We start from the raw sequence: 24,170 nt of genomic DNA, 5'->3' as shown, positions 1-24,170 counted from the left end.
CACCTGGACTAGTGCAACAGCCTCCTTCCTCACCTCCCTGCCTCAAGCCTGGTTCCCTTTCAATCCATTTCCACACTGCAGAATTATCTTTTTAAAAATCAAATCTGATCATCTCACTTCCCTTCTTCAAACCCTTTGATATTGTCCCTTTGCCCTTCAAATAAAGTCTAAAGTCTTTAACATGACTTGCAAGGTGTCTGCTCTTTGGCCCTGACTACCTCGTCTCTTTCCTCCAGCCATCTTAGATCGCTTTCTTAGCAGAAGCCAATCTCTCACATTAGGTCCTTAGTATGTTTGTCCATTTGCCTGGGATCTTGTTCTCCTATTTACCTTTCAGGTCTTAGTTTGAGAGTTATTTTCCTAGGGGAGCCTCCCCTGACCTCTGAGACTAGGTTGGTTCCTTCAGCATACAGCTCCAAGCTCATCTGTGCTGTGATGCTTTTCTTTTTTGCTCATCATTTCACACCAGTACCTAGCACAATACCTGACATGTAGAAGTTCGACAAATTTTTGTAAAATGAAGGAAGCTGTTGTTAGTTGCCATCAAGTTGGCCCCCAACTCATGCACACCTGAACAAAATGCTGCCTGGTCCAGTGTCATCCCCATGATCAGTAGTGGATTGGACCATTGCAAGCCGGAGGGTTTTTTGGTGTTTTTTTTAGTGATAGATTGAGTGAGCTTAAAGCAAGGATAATGTGAGCTTGCAGATACCAGAGGACACAGCATACTGTCCTGGAATAAAGCCAACACTGGAAAAAGAGCTGAATGATGGAGAAAAGTCTTTTTTTTTTTTTTTGCTTTTCCTTATTTTTTTATTTAGTTGTTGTTGTTGAAAATATACACAGCAAAACATACACCAATTCAGCAGTTTCTACATGTACAATTCAGTGACATTGATTATATTCTTTGAGTTGTGCAACCATTCTCACCCTCCTTTTCTAAGTTGTTCCTCCACCATTAACATAAACTCACTGCCCCCTAAGGTCCCTATCTGATCTTTCGAGTTGCTTGTTATCCATTGATCCCGTATAGATCTTAAAAGAACATAATGCTCAAAGCTGACATTCCTTACTAGTTAAGCTAAACTACTGTTTGGTTTTAAGAAGACTTCAGGGGATATTTTTGGCTTTAGGTTTAAAGATCATCTCAGGGCAATAGTTTCAGGGGTTCATCCAGGCTCCATGGCTCCAGAAAGCCGGGAGTCCATGAGAAATCGAAATTCTATTCTGCATTTCCCCCTCTCTTTGATCAGAATTCTTCTGTAGAATCTTTGATCAAAGTGTTCAGTAGTGGTAGCCAAGCACCATCCAGTTCTGCTCTCATGGCAAAGGAGGCAGTTGTTCATGGAGGCGGTTAACCTCACATTCCATATCCTCCTCCTATTTCTGACTCTCCTTCCTCTGTTGCTGCAGGTGAATAGAGACCAATTGTTGTGCCTTGGATGGCTGCTTGCAAGCTTTTAAGACCGCAGGCACTATACAATGAACTAGGAGGTAGAACAGAAGCACTAATCATGTTATTAGGCCAATTAACTGGGATGTCCCATGAAACCATGACCCTACACCAAGGAACCAAATCCCATGAAGTTTTTGGTTGTACATGAACAGTCTCACAGCTACTCTTTTTTTGTCATTGTAAATATGACACAGCTTTTCACAATTCAACTTTTTACAGGTATACAGCTTATTGACAGCAATTACAATAATCAGCTCTGGATCCATAGGGTTTTCATTGGCTGGTTTTCAGTAGATTGCCAGGCCTTTCTTCCTAGTCTCTCTTAAGTCTAGAAGCTCCGCTGACACCTGTTCAGCATCATAGCAACACACAAGCCTTCACTGACAGACAGGTGGTAGCCGTACATGAGGTGCATTGGCTGGGAATCGAACACAGGTCTCCCACGTGGAAGGCAAGAATTCTGCCATTGAACTACCACTGCCGCCTATGAGGCTTTCTTAAACACTTTTCCCAGTAGGCAATTTCTCAGGTATTCCCATCTTACTTTGTATATTCTTATAGAATGTGTCACACTGTCTCAAGTGAGTTTGTTTCTGAAGTCCTCTAAAATAGGGATTGGGTTAATCCTGGGACATCAGCCCAGTGCACTCTTTTGTGATACTCATCACACTTGTCATTGTTTAATGTCCAGCTTCATGAGGGCAGAAGCTGCTAATATCCCCTATGCCAAGCACAGTTCTTGGCACAGCAGCTGCTCAAAGAATATCTTTAAATGGATTAATGAATGTGAATAAAAGACACTCTACCCCACAACGTATTCTTGCATGTTTCCTGGGATACCCAAGTTCTAGTTAGATCGATAACCATGTGCTAATGATTTGGCCTAACTGGCCTTCTTGCTTGTCTTCCATCTTCCTGCAATCCATCCTATAGCTTGCAGCCACCCATACTCATTGCCATCAAGTCGATTTCGACTCATAGCTACCCAATAGGACAGAGTAGAACTGCTCCATAGGGTTTTCAAGGAGCAGCTGGTAGATTCGAACTGCTGACCTTTTTGGTTAGCATCTGAGCTTTTAACCACTGCACCACCAGGGCTCTGCTTGCAACCACAATAAATATTTTTAAAAAGTCTGTATTCCCGTCCCCAATCCTCTGTTTCCCCATTATCTACAGAAATACAGTCGAAGCTCTTTACCTTGGCATTCAAGGCTTTGTTCCCAGTCTCCCTTTTCAAACCTCTCTGAGCTTATTTTAATAAGCACTGGGCTAGTCACTGAAGGAGTTCACAAAGTAGTTGTGAAGAGTACATAGACTAACTATATTGGGACGTGACCAGCTCTGTTATAGTCTCTGAGAACATGGATAATTTCAGATAATGAGTTATAAAATATTAGGTTTTTGCCTTCTGCAGGTTCACAAGTTCAATCTAGAACTGTGATATCCAGTACTTGGCCATGAGCCACATTTCAAGTGCTCAAGAGCCACATGTGGCTAGTGGCTATCATATTGGACAGCACAGCATAGACTATTTCTATCATCTGTGAAAGAGTGGGGGAGTTACCTATAGATGCTTCAGAAAGAACAAGGACCACTTACCATACATGCACCCTGTGGTGCTAGCTACCAGTCCCCCAACCCCATTCTTCCTGCCACCCCCCAATCACATATGTTGGCTCTGGTGCATTTTGAAGTCAGTATGAGTACAGGCCCTCAGGGCTCCCAACAAAGGTATGTGAACATACTTAGCAAACTATTAAGTGATACAGAAATATGATACAATAAATAGGTCCAGTTCTTGCTCCCATCACAGCCTTGGTTACTTCAAACAAGTTCTAGCTCTTTTCTCAAACTTCAAAATCCCATCCCCATAATTTATGCCAAAGAGTTCTGAAAAGTATATGCTACACACAAGTAAAGTGTTTATCCCAGGACTAAAAATCCAGGTTGTACCTACCTTGACGCTTTAAGTCATTTAGGACCCTACTTCACTACCTGCCTTTTCCTCTCAGTCACCTTCCCTAGAAAGTCAGGACACAAGATTTCCAAAACAACAAAACATTTATTCTGAGATCTGAGAATTATGAGACACTTAAATAATGGGAATTGGATCCTCATTGGGGTCTTCTGGGAAATCGGAAGCACCACCCTCTCCAGCAGCTCGATTCCTCTCCAGTTTGGCAATCACTTCTTTCGCTGGATTGAAGACGCCATTGGTCTGCTGGTCACAGACATAGCAACGTGGGGTGGTGCGGAAGTGCTGCAGTGCACAGCTCTCGCAGAAATAATGCCTGCACTTGGTGACGACTGGGTTTTGGAAGGTCTGGCGACAGATGAAACACTTGAATGGTATTTCCTCGTCATCGCTTCCCACTTCATAGTTTTCATCCTCATAGACACCATAGCGACCCTCATCGAGCTCACGTTCGATCTGCCACCCATGCTTGTAATCTGAACGATCATGGAGGAACTTGCAGCTATCTCCGAAGCCGCAGAAGCCAGTCTCTTTGTAGTCCTTACAAATGTCGGGCTGGTAATCCCAGCGCACCGTGGCACGTAGATGCTCGGGAGCTCGGATGGGGCCCTTCCTGACCATCCCCGAGGAGGCATTGCCCATAGACGTATCCTTGGGCTTCATGTATTTCTGATAATTGTTGATTCCCCGATAGATCTTGTCATCTTCCTTGCCCCTCAGCTCCTCCTGGATCTTCTGGCTGCGCTCAAAGATGGCTTGTGCGTCACGCTCTTTCTCTGTGTCTAGCTCATAGACAGCGGTTGCACCCATATCCTCTGGCCCCACGGGTTTCGCTGAGCGGGTGGACTTGTAGACCACGCCAACACTCTCGGGCTCATTCTCCTCCTCGCTACTCAAGTCGCCGTAAGCCACCTTTTGTTTACCGCTGCTACGCGTCTTCTGTACCATCGGATTGTGGATCGTTCTCTTCTTTTCCGGGCGAACCACAGTGCTGCCTTCTTCACTGCTGCTGCTGCTGCTTTCTCCGGGATCTCGGTTGCAGACAGGGCGCTTTCTGCGGCCTGTAGCACCTTTTCGTCCCGGCTTTTTGAAGAGGAAGGTGCACACCTGGTCTCCCGTCTTTCCTGGAGAAAGTTGCTCTGCCATTTTGGAGTACTGAGCTCCCAAACGGCTCCGGCGTGTGGGAAAGCGCGGGCCCCGTCAAGTCACCGCACGACCTGCGCTCTCCTGTGGGCCGGAGGAAGACGCCACAGAAAACACTGCTAAAACCCTTGAGCGCGAGGGCGTGATCGCGCACTCTTGAGCCCTACCGGACCCCGTCGCTTCCTCCGGAGAAGGCGTGACGCACCGCACTCGTGGAGCGCCGCGGAGCTTACCGGGAAGGAAGCCGAAGCCGGGTCACCTTTAAGTGATCTAGAAGGAGGTTCTGCCAAGATGTGGTTCGAGATTCTCCCTGGCATCGCTGTCATGGCGGCGTGTTTGTTAATCCCCGGAGTGACCACTGCGTACATCCACAGGTTCAGTGCCAGGAAAAAGGTAAGACAGCTCCCCCAGTCTTGGGGTCGACACTGCACTGGCGGGTCAGGGAGGCCCTTAGGCTCCGGTGCTTCTCTCTCAGGTGGGGGATACCAAGGTCCGCCCACCTCTTTTTTTAGTGATGACTGAAAATGGATGCTTGCGGAATGAAGTCCGACGGAAACCGCATCCTATTCTAGCAAGAAACAGCTAGTTGCTGTTCTGAGGAGAGTGGGCAAAAAGGCAGAGTAGGGATTAGGAGATGAGAAGAGGTGGGTCCAAAGCAAGAGAAAGATTAGTCTTGTCTCTACTCCCCTCGACCTCTAATCAGTATTTTTTCTTGCTCGGGTTTGATTTTAATTTCTCGTATCCACGTTTCTCTGCTCTTAATTAGGTTATTCCGTTGACATTTTCTTAATTCCCTATTTTCTCTTGCAAGCCTTTAGGAATTTACCCCAAGACCCTATTTTTCTCATCAGGTTTTAATTTTTCCCTCTTCCTAGCCGTTCACATCATCCCTAGAATACAGTAATGGTATAAAATTATGTTCTGGGTTTTGATTGCCCTTCACGTGTTACCCACCACTATTGTTTTTGTTCTCTGGTGTCCTAAAAGATAACAAGTAAACTATCCTCCAAAAAAAGGGGGACAGAAATAAAGAAAGTGAGGCTGGTTAAAATAGAAAGGTGTAAGAAGTCATGTTGACCATTTTAATTGTAAAGTTTAGTGGTCTGATTTTTATTTAGGAGATTCTGGTCTTGTTAATTTGGTTTCTATTTCAGTGATTGTTCCTTTTTTTCTACAATGATGCTTTTTTAAAGTTCTGATATTCAGCAATTGGGTCATCCATCTTTATACAGTGCAATAATAATTGTTTTTTATTTGTAGGAGAAAAGGGTTGCCCATTTTCCATATCAGTGGCATTTGATGCAAAGAGATAGGCGGGTCTCTGGGGTGGATTCTTCCTACGTATCAAAGGTAAGATGACCATGATGCCAACCACATGTCAGGGTTGAGGTGGGTTCTGGTAATACCTCCCCCTGGGTCATAAGCTGGTAAGGAAATGGTGGGAGCTGAGATTTGAGCCACAGCCCATGTCCTTAGTCCCTACACTGTACTACTTGTCCAGTTTGTAGTTAGTTTTTTCATTGCCTCATTTGTCAGAATAAAAAACTGGTAATGCTGTTGTCAGTTCCCAAATTGTTTTTGAGATTTTACTGGCTTATGTAATCCAGGAGACGGGGAGCAATTGACCAACAGAGTGGTTAGTCAATATTTTTAAAAAAAGATTTGTGGGTGAGTTTTTGATGACTGTTCTTTTGTATAAATCTGTACATTTTTAAACATTGTAAATTTGATTTTAAAAATATAATTCAAGTGACCGTGGTATATATTAGTGAAAGAAAAGAGGATCAATTAAGAGGACTAGTTTGTGTATCCAAGTGGGAAATACTCCAGCTTTAGAGTTGGACAAACTTGGATTTGAATTTCTGCCCTACTTAGGTCTTTTTGGTCTCTCTAACCCTCTGTTGCCTCAGTTGTATGACAAAACTGTTAAACACTACCTGATAGAGTTTTTGTGGTATGACAGTATTTGTTCCCTGTGTGAGGAACTCAGCATTATAAGCTTAATAAATGTTTCCTTCTCTTCTGGTTAACTTCTGAGTTGTCTTTTTTTTTTTTTTAAGGTTTATTTGGCTTAGGGGCATTGGAAATTATGGACTCGAATTCATTGATACTTAGATAATGTAATGTAGGTCTTAAAATCTGTAAATACTGTACTCTGAAATTCCTTGAAACAGTACGTTTACCGTCATTTTACTGTTACAAGTTGACAGCAGTTTCTTTCCATTTGAATATCTAGAGTACAAAACTGTTGGCACCCCCAAAATCCAACCATAGTATCTTTTATGGAAATATAAAAGTCTGATTAGAAGCCATAATCTGGGGGAAATGCAGATTGATATCTGGGCAAATGTGTTTTACACTAGATCAAAGGGTATGTGTATAAAAACCAAGCCAAAACACAAAGTTGCAATAGGCTTAAGATGGAAGTGAAGGAAATAAGCCCTAAGATACTGTGGGGAATAAAAGTGAAGATGTAGTGCTGATAGAGAGGGGAGAAGATGGAATTTGGTGAGTTGTTTCAGTCTGGAGTTTTGGACTTGATGGTCAAGTCACTTTAATTTTACATTAGCTGAGCCTCGCGTTGCTTCTTGAGATTTTTGAATAGAAATAAAGACTAATTGATAAAAAAATTGATAGTACTTTCTAAATTACAGTGGAAGAAGTACCTTATCCTAAAGAATCACCTAACATTGTATTTAACATAGAAAATTATTTATTTTTTTGTAGTTGATCGTAAGGAGAAATGATAGTGTTGCTTTAATCCCTAACAGAATTCATGCATCATAGGTGCTTGTCTGTGGATGAAATCATGAGCCAAGTACAATCAAGCACCTGTCTAAATCTCTTTAGTCAACTGATATGAGAGCTTAGATTTGTTTAGTGCCCTACTGTCTACAGAGTACTTGTCCGAGTTCATTTAACTTCTTTTTGTAAAATTACGTAAGTAATTTATGAATGCATTGTATAAAAATTTTGAGAATACAAACAGTAAAAAACAAAGGCCCCTTTTCTCCCCCACCCCAACATGCATAGCTACCCATGCAATCCTTCTCCTTTCTCCTGAGGTAGCATTATTTTCATTTTGTTGTGTATTATTCTAGGCTTTTTTTCCCTGTGTATTCCTGTACCTATGCATGTTATCTATACATACAGTTTTTTAAAAATGGGATCATCCTGTGCATATTATTCTTTTAGTATTATCTAATAGGACATCTTGGAGATGAGATCTTCCCTCATTGGTACATATAGGTCTATATCAGTGGTTCTCAACCAGCGGCGATTTTGCCTGCAAGGTGACATTTGGCAATGTCTGGAGATGTTTTTCATACAACTTGGGGGGGGTGCTACTGGCATCTAATGGGTGGAGACCAGAGATGCTGTGAAACATCCCTATAATGCGTAGGCTAGGCACCCACAACAGAGAACCATTTGGTCTAAAATGTCAGTAGTGCCAAGGTTGAGAAATGGCTAGTCTATGTTCTTTTTACTGTGGTGTAAAACACCGTATCCTAAAGAATCATCTCAAATGATATTTAACATCGACTGTAGCTGATCACGAAGAGAAATGATGGTGCCTTTTTGTCCCTGACAGAAGTTGTGCCTCCTAGGTATCTGATGCAGAAGTCCCACAGGTAATCAGCTTATTCTTCCACTGGTGGAAGAATACTCGGGGTAGTTCCTTTTTTATTTTATTTTTTGATCAAATAATGTTGCAGCAAAAATTCTAGCACATGCCTTCTTTAGGCACATTCTTTTTTTTTTTAATGACAGTGAGTTAATTGGGAAAAGAGCAGCTTGGAATACAACTGCACTTGTCAATTCATAGATGGATTGCAATCATGAGTTAGCAACAGATAGAAAAGTTTGGCAAAAACCAAGGAAAGCATTCTGTGAAAATCAGTTAGCTACATGGGACTTAAAATGGAGAATATTATCTCTTAGTATTTGTATGCTGTATCCTATACATCCTTTATTTCAGTAACATTTATAACAAATACACACACGTAGGCACATTTTTTTTCCCCGGGAGAGCCAGTTGTTAAGCGTTTACCCACCATCACTGCCTTCCTCACTTGTTTGGTCCTCCGTGGAACTGAAGAACATCTGCAGCCATGCTGCTCTGGAGTTCTTCCTTAGCCTTCTCTTCTCTAGGCGGAATAATCTGTGATTCATTGATATTTGCCTATAGGTTTTATTTTCTGATTTTCCTCTGAGCAGTCTGGTATCAGGCAGGAACCTTTCTTTACCTGAGGAGTACAGAGCTGGGCATGTGACAGTATCCAGAAAGGAGACGACCCTTGCGGAGTGGGAGGCCTGCCTGACTGGGGACCCAGGGCAGTGCGTGGAATAAGTGTATGGGTATTTTTGTAGGACTGATTCCTAGGAGTGGAATGGTTGGACAAAATGAAGTGCCTTTTGAATGCTGATGATACTGCCAACTTGCCGTTCAGAAGGATTGTATCAAATTCTACTTCCAGCAACCAAATATGAGAATACCTGCTTCCTCACATCCTCACCAACATTAGATATTATCCATCTTAATTTTTGCGTAATTAAGTGAAGAAAACCTAAAACAAAAACACTGGTTGCTGTGGAGTTGATTCTGACTCGTAGCGACCCCACGTGTGTCAGAGTAGAGCTGCATTCCATAGCGTTTTCACTGGCTGATTTTTTACAAGCAGATCACCAGGCCGTTCTTCTGAGGCACCTCCGGGTGGACTCAAAGCTCCGGCCTTTCAGTTAGCGGCCCAGCTCAATACCAGCGTGCACCGCTCGCTGAGAGACTGCGATCAAACGCTAGTGCTGATTCAGTTTGCGTTTTGTCTACTAGTGAAGCCGGGCAGTTTTTCGTGTATTTAATGATCGTGTTTCTTAAATTTGCAGATTGCTTGCCTATATCCTTTCCCTGTTCATTTTGATTTGTCTTTTTCTTTTTGATTCATAGGAGTTCTTTATATATTCTGGATATTAATCTTTTGTATGTTTTATATATGGCAAATATTTTTCCCAATCTGCTGCTTGTTTTTTTCACTTCATGATGTCTTTCATTGTATAACCAAACCAAAAACCAAACCTGTTGCCGTTGAGTCGATTCCAACTCATAGCAACCCTACAGGACAGAGTAGAACTACCCCCTAGGGTTTCCAAGGAGTGCCTGGTGGATTTGAACTGCCAACCTATTGGCTTAGCAGCTGAGCTCTTAACCACTGTGCCACCAGGGCTCCGATGGTAGTGTTTAATTTCAACATTCCATTTATCAAGTTTTGTCATTCTGGATTCTGGGTTTCTACCCAAGATTATAAAAGTATATTCCTGTAATTTCTCCAACTACTGATACAGTTTTTTTTCCCCCATTTAGTTCTTTGATCCATCTACAATTTATTTTGGGGTATAATATATAATGTAAAGTGAGGATTTAACTTTTTTCCCCAAGAGGTAGCCAGTTGTCACAATCATCTATTTATAGAATAGTCCATTTTCTATTTGACGTACCATCCTAGTAAATAAAATGTTCACACATTCATGGGCATGTTTCACAGATGTGCTCTTCTATGCTCTGTTGGTCGACGGATTCCTGCACCAATACCACATGTAAAAAAAAAAAATTTTTTTTACATGTAAAGAATCACTATAATTTTATATTCGATCGGATCATATGAAATTGCTGTTTTTGTAGGTCAGAAATGGTCAAGAAGCACCATTTTCATGTGGTTTTACCTAATAGTATGTTCTTACATCTTGTAAGGGTAATTCCGCCTCATTGTTCTTTTAAAAATTTTTATCTCCTTTTTTAATATCTTCTTCTTGCTCATTCATTCTTCAGATACAACCTGAGGTAAATGTTATTTTCATCTTATAGTTGAGAAAACAGGATTAGAGTGATTAAATGATATTATAAGGACTCACCCTAGGTCATCTGCATCTCAATATAGTGCTGATATTCGAGACAGGCTGGTCTAATAAACGTGATCGTAAATATCCGCTCATCTAGAGCAGTGTTTCTCATAGGGTGCTCCAAGAACCACCTGCATCAGAATCACCTGGCCTGTGAGATAAAATACAGATTCCTAGGCTCCTGGCCAGACCACATGAGCTAGGATTTCTCATAGGTAGGTTCTAGGACTATGCGATTCTAACTTGTCTCTAGGTGATTCTTCCAGCAATAATAAACAAGATACCTAGACTCTGTTACTTTAGCACCTGATGGAAATGTCAGCATTGATTAATCTTTTATAGCTTTTGAAGCGCCTGGTTATAACTGACTGAGAGATAATGGACTATTGGTTGTGGGTATTTAAATAGTGTAGTGATAATGAGTTAAGGGTTCTGGAGTTGGGGTACCTGGGCTTGAATTCTGACTTTGCTACTTCCTTGCTGACTTGAACAAGTGACTTTTACCTCTCTAAGCTTCCATTTCTTCATCTGTATAAAAGCAGAATGCAGATAATAGTTATCTACCTCATTTAACTGTTATTTTATAAAATGGATTTTACCTTGTTTTTCTCTGACTCGCTGAGGGTGCTTTATATAAGGGTCCAGATGTTGAGTTGTTGCTTGACTGTAATTTCGATGGGGGAGGAGGGGAGGCTTTTCAGATAAAGTGATGTTTGCTGCTATCAGAAACGAAAACTGGAATTAATGGTAGGTTATTCTTTTTACTTTTAGTCAATATAAAATTGAATCCAATTTATTGTTGCACTTAGAGAAATCTGGGATATGAAAGAACTGTCTTCTCTTTTAGATTGATTTGGCTTTTTATACTTAAATGTCTTGCATTTTTCCCTGTGTGAACTTGTAAATCCTCAAGCCCACCTTCAAGTCCTTTATTGACATACAAATCTTAACTATCATAGCAGATAGAGAATGCTCTTGGGTGAGTGCAAATAAGAGATCTTGTTGTACATCTTTGGAGAGAACAGAATTCTCACAATGTCTTTTTAAAAACTGTTTTTCAGGGCTTGGAGAACATTGACTAAGGAAGCATTGTTCTGATTGGCGAAAAAACAACTCAGTCACGCTCACCTACCCCTGCTATAGAAGCTTATGCAATGTATTCTGTAGTGGGTTATGTAGTGCTCAATAAAAATAAAATGACAAAGGAAAATCAGAAATTTTCTTTACTTTTTCTTAATAGAACTACACAAGATCAAGCAATCTACTCAATAGCCTTTATCACTTTAAAAAACTAGAAGGCAACTGAGGCTTGTAAAATTATAGACATAAGGAAACCGAGCACCTAAATCTTCACAGATGGTAGTTGCTACTCTTATTACAGATATCAGTATGTTAAACATTGTTTCACTAAAAGAATACAGGAAAAGTAGTAGTTTTTTTTTTTTTGTAGGTCCTTTTCTGGGTGAAAACAGTGTTTAAAATTTTCAGACACTTTTAAAACAGATCGCACCTTCAACTTTCATGCATTCTGTATGGTATCCAAGACATAGCCTGTGCTTAAACATTGATTTTTCTTTCAGTGTAGAGCAAACACAGCTACCATTTGGAGGGGGGAAGAGGAGGTCATCTACTAAGTGTATGTCCTTAGATGAATTTCAGGTCTGTATGGTGAGGGGTTATAAAATGACAGGTAAGAATCAGTTGGTCTGGTTCAGCATTCAGGTTCAAATTCTACACCTCCCTTTCTGTGGCATTTGCTATGGAAAATACTACATGACTTATAAATTGACCTTAATTTTTAAAAAATTTTATTTTGTTGTTCAGGATGTACACAGCAAAACATACACCAGTTCAACAGTTTCTACAATTCAGTGACATTGATTACATTTTGCAAGTTGTGCAACCATTCTCACTCTCCTTTTCTGAGCTGTTCCTCCTCCATTAATGTAAACACACTGCCCCTAAGGTTTCTATCTAATCTTTCAGGTTGCTGTTGTCAGTGTGATCCCGTATAGACATTTCTTAAAAGAGCATAAAGCTCAAGGTAAACTTTTTTTTTTTTAACTAGTTAAGCTAAACAATTGTTTGGTTTTAAGAAGATTTCAGGGAGTATTTTTAGTTTAAGGTTTAAAGATTATCTCAGGGCAATAGTTGCAGGGGTTCTTCCAGCCTTCATGGTTCCAGAAAGTCTAGAGTCTGTGAGAATCTGACATTCTGCCCTGTATTCCCCACCCCCTCTTTGATCAGCACTTTTGATCAGAGTGTTCAGTAATGGAAGCCAGCCTTACTTTGTGCTGTCAGGGAGTGAACCAGATTATAACACTTTGAAGCTAGAATATAGTGGTGCTACATGGCCTGGATCTCAGTTTTTGGCAAGAAGATGACCCCACCTTTTGTTTGGAAACACATTTTTAATTGAATATTTACCAGAAAAAAAAACTTTAGAATTACAGCAATTCAAACTTAGAAGGGCCCTTAGACCAAACCCTTGGGCCCTTAGTCCAAACTCTGATTTCTCAGACAAGGAAGCAGTTTCAGAGATGGGAAGCGATCACTTAGTAGCAAAACTAGGAGAACCCAGGTGTTTTGAGTCCCAATCTAATGTACTTTACCTGAACTTTTTGGTTGACTTCAGTAAACACCGGCTGAGTAAATGCTACCTGCCAGGCACTGTGCTACAGGTTGGACTAAGACACACCCCTGCCCTCCAGGAGCTCAGTCCACTGGAAGTGACAGATAATAGCTGGATGAGATATCAGAGTGCTATGACAGAAGTTTGCAGGAGGTGCTGTGGGAGCCCAGGGGAAAGGGCAGGGGGGGTTCACCCAGCCTTACAGGTTGGGGTAAAAAGGAAGACATGCCAAGCTGAGGGAAAAGCATGAGTGTAGGCATGAAACTGGCTGTGTGGGAAAGATCTACAAGCAGTTCTGCGCTTGGCCAACCGGTTGGAAGAGATCCATATTTGTGCCCATTCCCCAAAAAGGTGATCCAACCAAATGTGGAAATTATAGAATAATATCAATATCACATGCAAGCAAAATTCTGCTGAAGACCATTCAAAAACGGCTGCAGCAGTATATTGACAGGGAACTGCCAGAAATTCAGGCTGGTTTCAGAAGAGGATGGGGAACCAGGGATATCATTGCTGATGTCAGATGGATCCTGGCTGAAAGCAGAGAATACCAGAAAGATGTTTACCTGTGTTTTATTGACTATGCAGGAGCCCTGGTGGCACAGTGGTTAAGAGCTCGGCTGGTAACTAAAAGATCAGCAGTTCAAATCCACTAGCTGCTCCTTGGAAATGCTATGGGGCAGTTCTACTCCTATATCCTATAGGGTTGCTGTGAGTCGGAATCAACTCGATGGCAATGAGTTATTGACTATACAAAGGCATTTGATTGTGTGGATCATAACAAATTACGGATTACATTGCAAAGAATGAGAATTCCAGAACACTTAATTGTGCTCATGAGGAACCTTTACATAGATCAAGAGGCAGTTGTCTGGACAGAACAAGGGGATACTGATTGGTTTAGTCAGGAAAGGTGTGTGTCAGGGTTGTATCCTTTCACCATACCTATTCAATCTGTATGCTGAGCAAATAATATGAGAAGCTGGATTATATGAAGAAGAACGGGGCATCAGGATTGGAGGAAGGCTCATTAACAACCTGCGTTATGCAGATGACACCACGTTGCTTGCTGAAGAGGACCTGAAGTGCTTACTGATGGAAGATCAAAGACCAAAGCCTTCAGTATGAACTACACCTCAACATAAAGAACACAAAAATTCTCAGAACTGGACCAATAAGCATCATCATGATAAACAGAGAAAATAATGAAGTTGTCAAAGATTTCATTTTACTTTGATCCACAATCAATGCTTATGGAAGCAGCAGTCAAGAAATTAAACTACATATTGCATTGGGCAAATCTGCTGCAAAAGACCTTTTTAAAGTGTTAAAAAGCAAAGATGTCACCTTGGGGACTAAGGTGCACCCGACCCAAGCCATTGTGTTTCCAATCTCCTCATATACATGTGAAAGCTGGACAAGGAATAAGGAAGACCAAAGAAGAACTGATACCTTTGAATTATGGTGTTGGTGAAGAATATTGAATATACCATGGACTGCCAAAAGAACGAACAAATCTGTCTTGGAAGAAATACAGCCAGAATGCTCCTTGGAAGTGAGGATGGCAAGACTTTGTCTCACATACTTTGGACATGTTATCAGGAGGGACCAGTCCCTGGAGAAGGATGTCATACTTGGTAAAGCAGAGGGTCATCGACAAAGAGGAAGACCCTCAAGGAGATGGATGAACACAGTAGCTGTAACAATGGGCCCAAACATAGCAACGATTGTGAGGATGGTGCAGGACTGGACAGTGTTTTGTTCTGTTATATACAAGGTCACTATGAGGCAGAAGTGTAAAAATGACTTGGGGGTAGAATCTGACCTCCCCCAACCTCACCAGGGGGAAGGAGAACCAAGATCAACAGTGCAAGGCTGACTCCCATGAGGCGGAGGCCAGACAAGCCTCTTCTCTCGGCCATCCTGACCAGCTCTGACACTAACCATCCCTCACGCAGCACTCTCTACTTTGCTGAGTTCGATGATTCATTGCAAGGGCCACACAGAACGTAAAGACCATACTCATGATTATGGGGTTTATTATAAGGGAAGTTTAACTGTTACAATTCAGGCTCAGGAACACTCATGATACAGGTTTTTTCATCAGGACAGCCTCTCCCTGGCCCTAGGCCTCTGCCTAAAGGCACTGAGCTTTCTCTCTCTGTGGGCCAGGAAGCCCACCACACAGCCTCCTGCTGCCAGTGCTCTGCTGTTGGATCTCTCCCACCAGTCTCTCCTTCCTTAGTGGTGGTGGGCTCTTCCTCTCTGCTCTGGAATTGGCTCTCTTTTAAGGCAAAACTGACCAATCCCCTTGGTAGGTCACAATTACCCTATCACAATCACCTGGGTGGGAGTTACAAGCCCATAACTAGAAAGGCCACACACAAAGTAATTAATCACAGCGCAAGAACCAACTCAAAGGCACCTAACAACAACAAGAAAGAGAGCAAAAAGTGTGGGGCAAGAAATGAAGAAAGGACTAGAGAGATTGGCAGGGCCCAGAACATGTCTCACTCAGGAGCTGGGGATGCCTTGTGAGAGTAATCGGGAGCTAATGCGGGCAGGAAGCAGAAGAGTGGTCTGGTGATTTGGGTATATCTCCCTGGCTGCTCTGCATAAAAACCAAAAAACCCAGTGCCGTGGAGTCGATTCTGACTCATAGGATGTGCTTAAAGCAGAGGTTCTCAGCGACAGTAAGTTTGTCCTGCAGGACACAGTTGCCAATGTGTTACTGACATCTAGTGGGCAGAGGCCAGCGATGCTTCTAAACATCTTAACAACCCAGATGGCAGGCCTCCACGATAAAGATTTAGCCAACCCAAGATGTCAATAGTGCCGAGGTGGGGAGTCCCTGATTTAAAGTGTATTGTGGGAGTGTTCCAGGAAGAAACTAGAAATAGGACAGCCAGCTAGGAGGCTATTGCATTAGTCTAGGCTCAAGATAATGATGGCCTAAGCTGTGGCAGTGATAGTAAGGAATAGGAGGATAGGAAGAATTTGGTACACATTTGGAGGTAAAATGTGCAGATGCCATGGTGTTTAGTTGGCCAGGAGGGAGAAGAAAAAAAGGCTAGGGTGACTACCAGCTTTCTGAGTAGGGTTGTGATGAGCACACTGGTAACCTTAAAAAACAAACAAAAAAACGGTTGCTGCCGAGTGGATTCCAACTCATAGCGATCCTATAGGACAGGGTAGAACTGCCCCATACGGTTTCCAAGGAGTGGCTGGTGGATTCCAGCTGCCAGCCTTTTGGTTAGCAGCCAAGCTCTTAACCACTGCGTCACCAGGGCTCCTTGGTAACCTTAGCAGAAGAATTTTAGTGGAACGGCGAGGGCATATGCCAGACAGCAATGGGTTGAAAAATAAATGGGAGGTGGGAAAGTGGAGGTTGGAAATACAAAAAATCTTAAGAAGTCTTACAATACTAACATAGAACAGTAGCCAAGAATATCCAGAATAGTGTTTATTATGCTACCACCTACATAATAAAACAGGAAAGAGGAATAGAAATGTTTGTACGGTCATTGTATATTCATAGAATATCTCTGGAAGAATACAGAAGAAAGTAATAGCAACGATTGCCTCTGGGCAGGGGAAACTGGATGGCTGGGAGACAAAGGTGGGAGGGAGACTTTTTCTTTAATCAAGTTTTTTGAGGTATAACTCATAAAACTTTATATACTCTTAAAAATTTATACTCTTTTGTACTCTCTGAGTTGAGCCACATGACTAGATTACTGATGTAACAAAAGAGGACCAAAACACAACAAAAACCCTTAAGACATCCTCCTTCAGTTCTGAGCATTACCTAGCTTCAGCCACATTTGCAATAACAAGCATTTCTTTTGGATTTGAGAGTAATTACTGATATTTGCATAAAGCGGACATTACTTGTTTCTCTGCCACCTGTCCCTTGTCTGGGGACAAAGACACCACACTCCTTTCTTATTCCTCTGCACATCCCACTGGCAAAACAAAATAAAACCCCTTAAGAACAGACATACCTTTCGGAAGAGGGTTACCTGTCCATTGGCCCTGTCCAGCAAAAAGGTCCTTAATTAGTGCAGTGCTCTATTTGACCCAGGGAGCAGGGTTCCTAGCCTGACATTCCTCATCCCTCACCCGACAGAGACTGCTCACATAGCAAGCATCATTACACACATCATTTTTCTTTCTTTCTGGGAGGATCGATCCGAGTTTACTGATGTGACATTGTGACATGGTTACAACCTTTTCATAATGGAGGGAAGAAGAAGGTAACATCAACAACAGCTTCTTCATGTGACAATCAAGCCAGAGGACCAATGAAGCCAGTTGTTCAAAGGGGAAACTTACAATTTTCCCTCTAGTGTCTGAAATTATTAAAAAGCACAAAGGAAAACAGTATCAGGGTCTCCATCAAGGAACATACCAGAAAGTGTTTTTTAAGAATTCCTACCTCCTCCAGGAGAATCCTAGAGCAATTCCCCTTCCTCCTCCTCAGATGTCAGTTTCTCGCTTGGCTCAGCTGTAAACCTAAGCCTTATCACTTTCTGGGGGCATTTGCTTTTCCCAAGGGTGTATCCCAACTCACTCATGTGATAAACCTCAGGCGAGGATCCAACATCTGGAGATGCCGAAGCCTGTCGGGTATGGGACCTTGGGCAAGTCACTTCATTGCTCTGAGCTTCGGTTCACTCAAGTTTCAAATGAGGATAGTACAGGCTCTGTGTACATGCCCAGATGCTGAGGCTATGAGCACATGAAATGATGTACCTCCAGGAGATTGGAAGTGTGCAGCCCTGTGCATGTAGAAGGGCTAACTGAAGCCCCTTTGTGTTAGGAGTGCTCCTTTAACAGCTCTCAGGCTGCCCAGTGCATAACCAAGTGTCACTGGCGGTGGCAGTTTTTGGCTCCCTGTTAAAATGAGTGACTGCAGTCTAGGGATTCCCAGAGCACTGAAAATAAATACAATCAACAGTACTAAGTTCATTGAAGACATTAATTGTTCCAAAAGCAGAGAGAAAAGTGTAGTTTAATGCCACTGTGAGAACCCAGTGCCTGGTTACCCCTGTCAGTTCTTGCTGCTTGCTCTATTCTATAGGAGAGTGGCAAGTGGCTGGAGCTGAAACCCACCATCCTTATCAGGAAACTTCTGGTTGAGGGCAGAGGGTAAGGGGAGCACATTTAAAAATCCTGGGTTTTCAAGATTCCACATCACCCTGATAATTTCGTGACCTGAGAACTCCAGTTCTTCTACTGCACTTTGGTGATAAACAGGACACATGGAACAACTGTAGTGTTTTGTCTTTCCCAAGTATGTAGATGCTGATTCTAGATATCTAAAGAAATTGACATTTAGTTTATTGGTTCAAGTCTGGGTGTGCTTGTATAATGGCCTCTGCTACCCACCCCTACACACACACACACACACACACACACACACACACACACACACACACACACACACACACACACACACACACACACACACACCCCTCATCCCTTCCCCCAACCAACAACTTAATCTCTGAAGTGTGCAAACACTGCTGCATGTACTTCCTTTCAGAGGAGACAGGAACAGAAGTTTGTGGCCTACAGCACCCTGAGCCCAGGGTTGAGAATTTTCTTGATGCATTTTTGGAAAAAGACAAAGAGAAGGAAATAAACAGAATAAACCCAAAGCTGTGTGTGCATAACCCTTATTTTGAAAGGGGTTCTCTGGCATATTTGTGTGCTTTCTGTGTCTTTTGCTGGTTCCCCACCCCCCAAAAGGCTCTTTTGCAGTGAAACACCAAAAATAATTGCTTCTGGGATTTCCACAAGTCTTGATTCAGGATTATAGATCTAATTGTTCTTTTAAGAACATCCCTGAGAAAATGGCTAGTCAGATCTTACTTGTGAATTCAGCGGTGGAAACCCAAACTACCTGTTATTACATTAGCTGGAACATATTTTGTGTGTCATCCGTTGTTTTGCTTGTCGGCAGGTTCCTGAAAACATAGATCATTTATTACATTTGGGCTAGAGAGTACTCAGATAATAAAACTTAAATACAAATACGCAATTTTGATTATGACCCCAAAGAGCTGTAATCTTAAAGGCAGTAGAAAGAAGGTAGGGAAGATAATGGGAACACTGAACATTACTGCCCCAAGAGAACAACATGATTTTCCAGGTGTTGAAGAATATCTTTGGTATACCACTGCAAGTTCCCTTGTGTACTACCTACCACCTGTCTGACTGGGAGTGTCTGTTTCACTCACCAGATAACAGTGTCCTTCTAGGACTCCTAACCCAACATCCAGTGCCGTCGAGTCAATTGCGACTAATATATATATTTCTAGAAGCCAGAAAACAGCCCCCAGAAACCTACTCTCCTCTCTTACCTCTAAGAACTTGACGTTTGGGCCAGGTCTCTAGAGCAATGCTGGAGTATTCAGCCAGTGGCTGTAAGAGGAGCCCACTGTAGTTTTGACCATGGACCTGAACTGGAAGAAGAAAACACCACGGCATCATTGTCAAGAATTTGGCCATCACCCATGAAACAAAACTAGATTAAAGGGGCACACCAGCCCTGGGGCAGGGACTGGAAGGTAGGAGAGAACAGGAAAGCTGGTAATAGCGATCCCAAGGTTGAGAAGGGAGAGTGTTGACATGTCGTGGGATTGTTCATCAATGTCATAAAACAATGTGTGTACTAACTGTTTAGAAACTAGTTTGTTCTGTAAACCTTCATCTAAAGTACAATAAAAAGAGATTAAAAAAGAATTTGGCCATCAGAGGAACAGCTTTACACAGTATTTTTTTTCTTCTGTGCAAAGCACTATTCAATGAAGCACTCAACTCTGTGGCAGACCCCGCCTGCTCAAGGATGACTGAAATTGTCTGAGGGGGCTTTGTGACACCACGACTCAAGGACCCACCCACCTGCGGCTGACCAGCACAGTACTCAGGGTCTATGGCCTTTAGTGTTGGAGGATGGACCTCAGCTTGGGAAAGGCCCTGGGCTTCAAACACCTCCTACCCCTTCCCAGGGCAGTCTAGCTGTCTTTTAACCTTGAAGTGACCTTACTCGGCCACATTTGATTAGATCCTGCCCGAATCTAGCTTTGCCCCAAGTTTTGAGTCAGGGAGTGTTTTGCTGTCACCTGCTTTGACTTGCTTCTTACCTTCTCAACTATACTGTAAGTTCATTGAGGGTGGGTCTCTAGTCTTCTTCAGATTTTCTTCTCTACAATGCCAGGACCTGGGCACTTCACTGGTACTCAAAAGGTATGTGTTGGCTGACTGGGCTCACCTGACAAGAAGAGAATGTCAGCATTTAGCCTGGGCTCTATCACTGAGAGCCATCAGCCTTGCTAGGCAGAGGCAGGGAGGAGGAAAGAGAAGACTGGGAAGAAGGGAAGGGGTGATAGGGTGAGCATGAGGTTATCAGGGAAGGAGAAGAGATGGGTGGGAAAGAATCTAATTTAAGGCCCAGGGTGTGGAGACCAGAAGAGATGGCACCCAACTTTAGCTCCATCCTCTCTCTTATGCCCTGAGGTGGACCACCCCTGCCTAGGGTCTTCACCAATTTTCCTCAGTTCAGGAAGAAGCTAACAGAGTGGAGACCTGCCAGAGCACTTCTCTCTAGTAAGTACTATATTCTTGACACAAAGTCACCCCTCCCCCCACTTCTCACAGGCCGGGTGAGTGGGGCGCCTGCCCTCTCTTCCCTGGAGTCTGTCCAGCTTGCATCAGCCTCGGGAAGAACAGGGAGCTGGGCAAGGCCTGCCCTCCAGCTGGTCCCTAGCAGCGATTGGGGCACACTCCCGGTGGCAGGGCACACCATTTGGAAGGCGGCCTATGGATCCGGGACGATGCTTTGCCACGTGCTCTGTGCTCTCATCCAAGTGAAGCCAGGGGAATTGCTTGCTGGCCCTGGGCGGCAGCGAGTTCAGGCGCCAGGGCACCCAAAAGCCAGGAAAGGCCCATGTGGGTGCGGGCTTGGGCTGGAGGCTTCCCGCCAGCCAGCTCATCTTCCTATTGCGAAGGAGGGGCTGGGCTTGGCCAGCCTTCTGCCCGCCTCATACTCCCCGCCCTACCTGCTCCTGCTCCCTGCCCAGCCTGCTCCCCTCCCCACCTGCTCCACTCACTGCTCCACCTCCTCCCTCACCCCGTCTCCTCCTTTTGCTGCCCCTCCTCCTCTCCGCCCCGCCTCCCCCTCCCCGCCCCGCCTGCTCCCCTCGCTGGTCCGCCTTCTACCCCGCCCTACCACTTCCCCTCGCTGCCCCGAATCCACACCCCCACCCCGCCTGCTTCCCTTGCTGCCCCGCCTCCCACCCCGCCTCCTCCTCCCCGCCCCAACTACTCCCCTCGCTGCTCCGCCTTCCACCTCCCCGCCCTGCCCTCTCCCCTTGCTGTCCCACCTCCTCCTCCCCCAGCCCGCCTCCTCCTCCCCGCCCCGCCTGGTCCTCTCGCTGCCCCGCCTCCTCCTCCCCGCCCCGCCTGGTCCTCTCGCTGCCCCGGCTCCTCCTCCCTGCCCCGCCTGCTCCCCTCGCTACCCCGCCTGCTCCCCTCGCTGCCCCGCCTGCTCCCCTCGCTGCCCCGCGTCTTCCTCCCCGCCCCGCCTGCTCCCCTCGCTATTCCACCTCCTCCTCCCCCAGCCCGCTTCCTCCTCCCCGCCCCGCCTGCTCGCCTCGCTGCCCCGGTTCCTCCTCCCCGCCCCGCCTCCTCCTCCCCGCCCCACCTGCTCCCTCGCTGCCCCTCCTCCTCCTCCCCGCCCCACCTGCTCTCTCGCTGCCCCGCTTCCTCCTCCCCGCCCCACCTGCTCCCTCGCTGCCCCGCCTCCTCCTCCCCTCCCCGCCTGCTCCCCTCCCCGCCCCGCCTGCTCCCCTCCCCACCCCGCCTCCTCCTCCCCGCCCCGCCTGCTCCCCTCGCTGCCCCGCCTCCTCCTCCCCGCCCCGCCTGCTCCCCTCGCTATTCCACCTCCTCCTCCCCCAGCCCGCTTCCTCCTCCCCGCCCCGCCTGCTCCCCTCGCTATCCCCCCTCCTCCTCCCCCAGCCCACTTCCTCCTCCCCCACCCGCCTGCTGCCCTTGCTGCCTCGCCTCCTCCTCCCCGCCCCACCTGCTCCCTCGCTGCCCCGCCTCCTCCTCCCCGCCCCGCCTGCTCCCTCACTGCCCCGCCTCCTCCCCGCCCCACCTCCTTCCCTTGCTGCCCCGCCTTCCACCCCGCCTCCTCCTCCCCGCCCCGCCTGCTCTCTCTCTGCCCCGCCTGCTCCTCCCCGCCCCGCCTGCTCTCTTGCTGGTCGCAGCGCCCGGCCTTCAGCCCTCTCCACATCCGTAGTCTCGGAGCGCTGAGTGGAACGACTTGTCCTCAGCGGCTGCCTGGGAGTTCAAAGGGCCACTCAGCTTTGAGAGCCCGGGAGACCTACATTTGTCCGCTTGAGTGAGGGGTTTGGCTTGGTCAGGAGGCGAAGTTCCGGCCCGCAGAGTTGTAAGTTCCAGCTTCAAAGAAGCAGCCTTTCTAATCTGCTGGGAAATCTCTGCCCGCCGTCACCGCAAGTATTTTGTCTGCAAAGAGTTTTTCATCGCTGGCTTGTCTGTCTGGCCAGTTACGAATCCCATCGCCCCTCCCTTCGAGGTTCCCCGGGTGCCTCTCGCCAGTGGCCCCAGGGCTTCCTAGGAGAGGCCCTGTTGCCCTCCACGCCAAAAGCTTGACAAAGAATTCCGAGCGCTGTCCCTCTGGAATGCAGCGACCCCTGGACCTGGTATTACCCAGCTCTCATCCCAGGAAAAACACAGCCCCCCAGACGCACTCACAGGGACACCACAAAGGAGGGCAGGGTGGTGGTTCAGGGCTGGCTGTGGAACTACGAGGTGCTGAGCAGTGTGGTCTGATGGGTTTTATGGGAGCCAGGCCAGGGGACAGCATGAGGCGAATCATCATGGATAGTATACACCAACGTGGGTGTCCACACCAGTCCTCCTACCTTGGCTACTGACTAATGGGCCTAACTAGTGAGAACTCAAGACACACCTGCCTCTGGAGTGCCAGGCTATTTCTCCCAGCCTCAGGGAGGTGGAGAGCTCTTTCTGATTTCCCTACTTTTGATATTGTCCATTGTGGTTAGTCTCAGTCATCATCACGGTGGTCACTAATGTTCATTGAGCACTTACAGCCTGCCAGGCCATCCTCTGAGTGCACCACATGAATCACCTTTTACCTTCTTGTCAGCCCTATGAAGTGACTACTGTTAAGAACCTGAATGTACAGATGAGGTGAAACAACCTACCTAAAGTCACAAAGCCAGTAAGCGGTAAAGCTGGGATTTGAACGCCTCTGTCCTTCAAGGAGCCCAGGTAGTGCAGTGGTTAAGTGTTCGGCTGCTCCATATACAAAGCATAGTGGTTAAGAGCAGGGATTCCGACTTGGGGATTTCATGGACCAATACAATTAATAAAACTGGGGACTGATATAAGGAACCCTGGCAGTGCAGCAGAAACCCCGGTGCCATAGTGGCTAAGTGTTACAGCTGCTAACCAAAGGGTTGGCAGTTCGAATCTGCCAGCAGCTCCTTGAAAACTCTATGGGGGCAGTTCTACTGTGTCCTGTAGGGTCACTCTGAGTCGGAATCGACTTGACAGCAACAGGTTTGGGTTTATTTTGGTGGTGCAGTGGTTTAAGTGATGAACTGCTAAACAAAAGTTCAGTGGTTTGAAACCACCAGCCACTTTGTGGGAGAGAGATGGGGCAGTCAGCTTCCATAGAGATTTACAGCCTTGGAAACCCTATGGGGTCACTATGAGTTGGAATTGACTCAACGGCAGTGAGTGTTTTTTTTTTTTTTGAGGGGGGTTTGGGGGCTGACATAAGATTGACAGCTTTTTATTTCACCAGTTAAGTCCATTTAAAAGAACACCATTTATGACAACAACATAAGAATAGGAATAAGAGCTAATCCTTAAAGGGAGAGTTTATGATGTACCAGGTACTGTTCTCAGTGTTTACATGAATTATCTGATTTAATCCTCATAAAACCCCCATTCAGCAATCATTATTAAATTATTATAGACAAGGAAACGGAGAAACCAAAGTGCTAATTGCT

At 45.1% G+C, this 24,170-nt stretch overlaps 3 protein-coding genes and 1 long non-coding RNA gene across 6 annotated transcripts in view; 2 read left to right on the top strand and 2 right to left on the bottom strand.

Moving 5' to 3' along the window:
• Positions 1 to 806: 806 nt before the first annotated feature.
• Positions 807 to 4,713, bottom strand: RNF113A (ring finger protein 113A). The gene has a single exon (XM_049872511.1). The coding sequence runs from the start codon at positions 4,575 to 4,577 to the stop codon at positions 3,549 to 3,551; it is 1,029 nt and encodes a 342-aa protein (XP_049728468.1). The 5' UTR covers positions 4,578 to 4,713; the 3' UTR covers positions 807 to 3,548.
• A 61-nt stretch (positions 4,714 to 4,774) lies between these two features.
• Positions 4,775 to 11,679, top strand: NDUFA1 (NADH:ubiquinone oxidoreductase subunit A1). Its single transcript, XM_049872532.1, has 3 exons — positions 4,775 to 4,967; positions 5,835 to 5,924; positions 11,531 to 11,679. The coding sequence occupies exons 1-3, from the start codon at positions 4,866 to 4,868 to the stop codon at positions 11,549 to 11,551; spliced, it is 213 nt and encodes a 70-aa protein (XP_049728489.1). The 5' UTR covers positions 4,775 to 4,865; the 3' UTR covers positions 11,552 to 11,679.
• A 7,331-nt stretch (positions 11,680 to 19,010) lies between these two features.
• On the bottom strand, positions 19,011 to 21,023 carry LOC126069309 (uncharacterized). Its single transcript, XR_007515907.1, has 4 exons — positions 20,912 to 21,023; positions 20,253 to 20,380; positions 19,470 to 19,571; positions 19,011 to 19,073 (listed from the first exon to the last, which is right to left on the bottom strand). It is a non-coding gene; the product is annotated as an uncharacterized LOC126069309 (long non-coding RNA).
• A 1,321-nt stretch (positions 21,024 to 22,344) lies between these two features.
• AKAP14 (A-kinase anchoring protein 14) overlaps positions 22,345 to 24,170 on the top strand; it is a 36,475-nt gene continuing 34,649 nt past the window's right edge. For 2 of the 3 annotated variants that reach the window (XM_049872529.1, XM_049872528.1), the window contains exon 1: positions 22,345 to 22,558. The gene's annotated coding sequence lies outside the window, so the exon portion shown is untranslated. Of the gene's footprint in view, positions 22,559 to 22,584; positions 23,425 to 24,170 lie in introns of those variants that run through there. The other variant, XM_049872527.1, reaches the window with a different exon arrangement.

Source organism: Elephas maximus, chromosome X, assembly GCF_024166365.1.
Source record: "Elephas maximus indicus isolate mEleMax1 chromosome X, mEleMax1 primary haplotype, whole genome shotgun sequence".
NCBI lineage: Eukaryota > Metazoa > Chordata > Mammalia > Proboscidea > Elephantidae > Elephas > Elephas maximus.
This window is presented reverse-complemented; position numbering and strand designations above follow the sequence as displayed.

Coding starts and splice junctions, on each gene's coding strand:
- NDUFA1 (XM_049872532.1), top strand. CDS start 4,866: ATGTGGTTCGAGATTCTCCCTGGCATCGCTGTCATGGCGGCGTGTTTG. Junction 4,968..5,834: donor GGTTCAGTGCCAGGAAAAAG/GTAAGACAGCTC, acceptor TTTTATTTGTAG/GAGAAAAGGGTTGCCCATTT. Junction 5,925..11,530: donor ATTCTTCCTACGTATCAAAG/GTAAGATGACCA, acceptor ACTGTTTTTCAG/GGCTTGGAGAACATTGACTA.
- RNF113A (XM_049872511.1), bottom strand. CDS start 4,577: ATGGCAGAGCAACTTTCTCCAGGAAAGACGGGAGACCAGGTGTGCACC.